The sequence below is a fragment of the Cyprinodon variegatus genome, unplaced genomic scaffold, assembly GCF_000732505.1.
Source record: "Cyprinodon variegatus isolate N-32 unplaced genomic scaffold, C_variegatus-1.0 Scaffold597, whole genome shotgun sequence".
NCBI classification, from domain to species: Eukaryota; Metazoa; Chordata; class Actinopteri; order Cyprinodontiformes; family Cyprinodontidae; genus Cyprinodon; species Cyprinodon variegatus.
Window position 1 is genome coordinate 243,320 of NW_015151050.1, and position 3,182 is coordinate 246,501.

The 3,182-nt window shown below is 38.4% G+C and overlaps 1 protein-coding gene across 2 annotated transcripts in view; it reads right to left on the minus strand.

The window, feature by feature from the left end:
• Positions 1-370: 370 nt before the first annotated feature.
• The window catches only part of sema5a (sema domain, seven thrombospondin repeats (type 1 and type 1-like), transmembrane domain (TM) and short cytoplasmic domain, (semaphorin) 5A), a 186,623-nt gene continuing 183,811 nt past the window's right edge, over positions 371-3,182 (minus strand). The window contains exon 22 of one of the 2 annotated variants that reach the window (XM_015392589.1): positions 371-1,197. In XM_015392589.1, the coding sequence (XP_015248075.1) occupies positions 1,078-1,197 (120 nt within the window). In that variant the 3' untranslated portion in view covers positions 371-1,077. Of the gene's footprint in view, positions 1,198-2,358; positions 2,583-3,182 lie in introns of those variants that run through there. The other variant, XM_015392590.1, reaches the window with a different exon arrangement.

Genomic DNA, 3,182 nt, shown 5'->3' on the forward strand with positions numbered 1-3,182 from the left:
CATAGATGGCACTGAAGCTGCTGCTACCCTCCACCTGTTCATCTAATGCCAATAACATCCTGCTTTCACAAACATATTTAACTCAGAAGCTAAAGAAATAGTAAACACTGTCAAAATTCAAAAACAATGTTTGTTTGTTTTTTTGTTTTGTTTAGTTTTCTTTTACAAAATATTTATAAAAAGTACAATGGTAACAACTTAATTCATTTCTGTGAATGCTCTCAAATAACTGGCAAAACATAGACACAATTCTGTTTTCTTCTAAAAAGATAATCTCTAAATGCTTAAAACAATGAATGAATGCATAGAAAATCTAGACAGAGGCTTCAAACATAATTTTCTGTACAAAAACACAAAGAAAGGGAAAATCTTTTTTTTTTACACTGATAGCTTGCTTTTTTAGCTGCTGGAAAAACAACAGAACAAAGTAAAACAATAGGATAAACTATGTTCACAGACATCAAATATCTACATCCTGATTCTACGACTGGAGCTGGACACTGATCCAACTGTCAGATTGAACATTGCTGTTGTAGCAAATGTTAGAAACCATTGGTCATTCCAACAGAAGACTTGCTTTAAGACTTCTGAAGCTAATCCCATAAACAAGAGCAGCATAAAAAAACTGTCTCTGGAACCCTGGAATGTGATCCATCATGCAAATTGCAGCGGAACAACAAAGCAAACACATCAGATGAAGTCATGCAAAGCAATTTGTAGTCCTCTTCCATCATTACACATACAGGGCTGTCTTAGGGGGCATCAGAAAAAAAACAAAAAAACCTTAGATGGGATGACACTCCCCAAAGTGTCTGCAGCAACGGAGATCCAGTTGTTTATTTCTCTTTTGTGAGTCCAAATTTTCCAAATGTACCCCAAGGCACCAGAGAGAAAGTAGGCATTTCCTTTAGTGGGCAAAACCAGAGTGTGTTTTCATTACATACCAGCTGCCATCGAGTTTCATAGTGGGACTGAACCACATACATAATCTTTTACAGATCTGATGCAAAGCACGAGGAGTGTTGAAACAGTCATAATTGACAACAGGGTAATGATCTCCACTAGAAAAGTCTGGGGTTAATAGTCATCATAGGTGTTGAGATCAGAGAAGTATGCATTGGTATATGTCTTCCCGGCAAGCTGTGGGTTGAAGTACTTATTCCTTTCCTCCAGAATCAGATTATTTTTGTTGAAACCCTGCAAATAAAGAAAAGAACAAAAATAGATGGAGAGGAGAAACGGATAGGAGTCAGTATGGGCCTTTTTTTGTGCAACTTATGGATCAAGTGATTAATCAGGCCAGATGGCAAGGTAAAAGTAAATCCAAAGGAGCAACATAAATCAATGGGAGACTGCTCAGTGAATGTAACATACATTTCACAGAGCAAGGTCAGAGCATTTGCAACAGGCTGGAAAAAATGAGTTCTCACCACAGGGCTAAATTATTGTGATGCACATCCGAATGTCCACCTCTGTCATCTCTAATACCCAGCATCAGCGGTTTTTATGGCCCTTGGATTGTCGGTCCTCCAGGACAATCAAAGCCATAAAAATCGATCAAAGGCGAGTCTCATTTCTGTTAAACAATAAGGAAGAACCAAGGGGGGTAGTGGTAGGGGGGGCATCTTGTCTGTCTCTGCATGACGCAGTAAACATGGAACAAGCCTCTGATGTGCTGCTCAGTACAACATCAGCAATTTGGCAAATAGATGTGTTCATATCCAGTCTGCTGTAGTGGGAAGCATGATAGGAGTCCCTTGGGGCAGTGTAATTGAACACTTGATGATGCTGCATTTACAGCTGATGGATGTTTCAGACGAGTGTACTGGGCAAAAAAAAAAAGGTATATTTTGCTGCGTTCCCGTTATGTGATTTGCAAACAAAGGAAAAACCATCAGCTTTCCTGCAACACCAAAGACGTGCATCTCTGCTAGTGTCTGCTTGGCTGCCTTTAAACCGATTTGTAGCAATATGTTTAAGCATCATCTACTGTGTCTTTTGAATTAAACATATTTATAATATTCTTAAAAATGATTAAATTAGAGTTTTTGGTGCAGCTGAAACAATTTATCTTAACAATAAAGTGCTGATAGTGATAGAGAGGTAACAGAGGAGGTTAAAACACCGACATAACAACAAGACTTCCCTCTCAGCCCATTAATTAAATGAATAATTAAAAAATATAGCATAACGTGAAGGACAAACAGAAAAACATGCAAATGTAAGCACAAAAAGGGAGGAATACACTGCCTTCTCGCCAGCTGTGAGAGAGAAGGGAGGCAGCCATGACGGAAGGATGAAAGGAGTCAGAACAGAGGAAGAGAAACCAGAGTGCTGTCCTCCCAACCTGCCACGCACAGGAGGTGGAAGGATAGGGCACATTGGGGAAGAGGAAGAAGTACTGGATGATGGGTCAAAGAGTTGTTTGGGTTTGGTGTGGGGAGTCAGGAAGCGGGATGTTGTTGAGGTCAGGAGGTTGGTTAGTAGAAAATCTCCAGTCCACGCATAGAGACCCCCATGTTAGCAGAGAGAGGCTGGTGCATTGCAGGGTCGTCCAGAGGCAAGAGAACCGACACGTCTGGCTGCAGGAAGGAGAGGAATGGGCAAGAGTCATCCTCAAAAAAAAAAAAAAAAAAAGTAAAAGGCATAATCTAGTTGTAGTTTTTCTTTCTGTTCTTATGTTTGGTGTTGTACTTGCTCGTAATAACAATAATATTATAAAAAATAGTCAGAGAACTTATGTGAGTTATGCATAATTCAAGTGATGTATAATCTTGATGTAAAATTTAAAAAGAGCAAAACCTATTAAAAGCAGAATTAAAGATATAATAAACTATGCATACGTGTAGTGCTGTGACAAAGTATTTGCCCTTTAACAGATTTTTTTTCCTGGCACAGGTTTTCATCCAACCCATTTTGTCAAATCCTGAAAGACCTATCATTTACCACATTTTGGGAAAGCTGATTTTTCTTGCTAAATACTGCTAAATCCTCACAAAATCCCTTCAGAGTCTGTCTGACTACATCAAGTATGTAAAAATCGTCAAAAAAAAATAGCAACATATCAGGCTTAAATCTAAAGAAGTTCAAGAAGCAACAAGAAAAAAAGTCCTTTATGCCTTTCAGTGTGAAATGGACTAACTTCTCACCCATGTAAATAAAATAAAAATAATAAATAAATA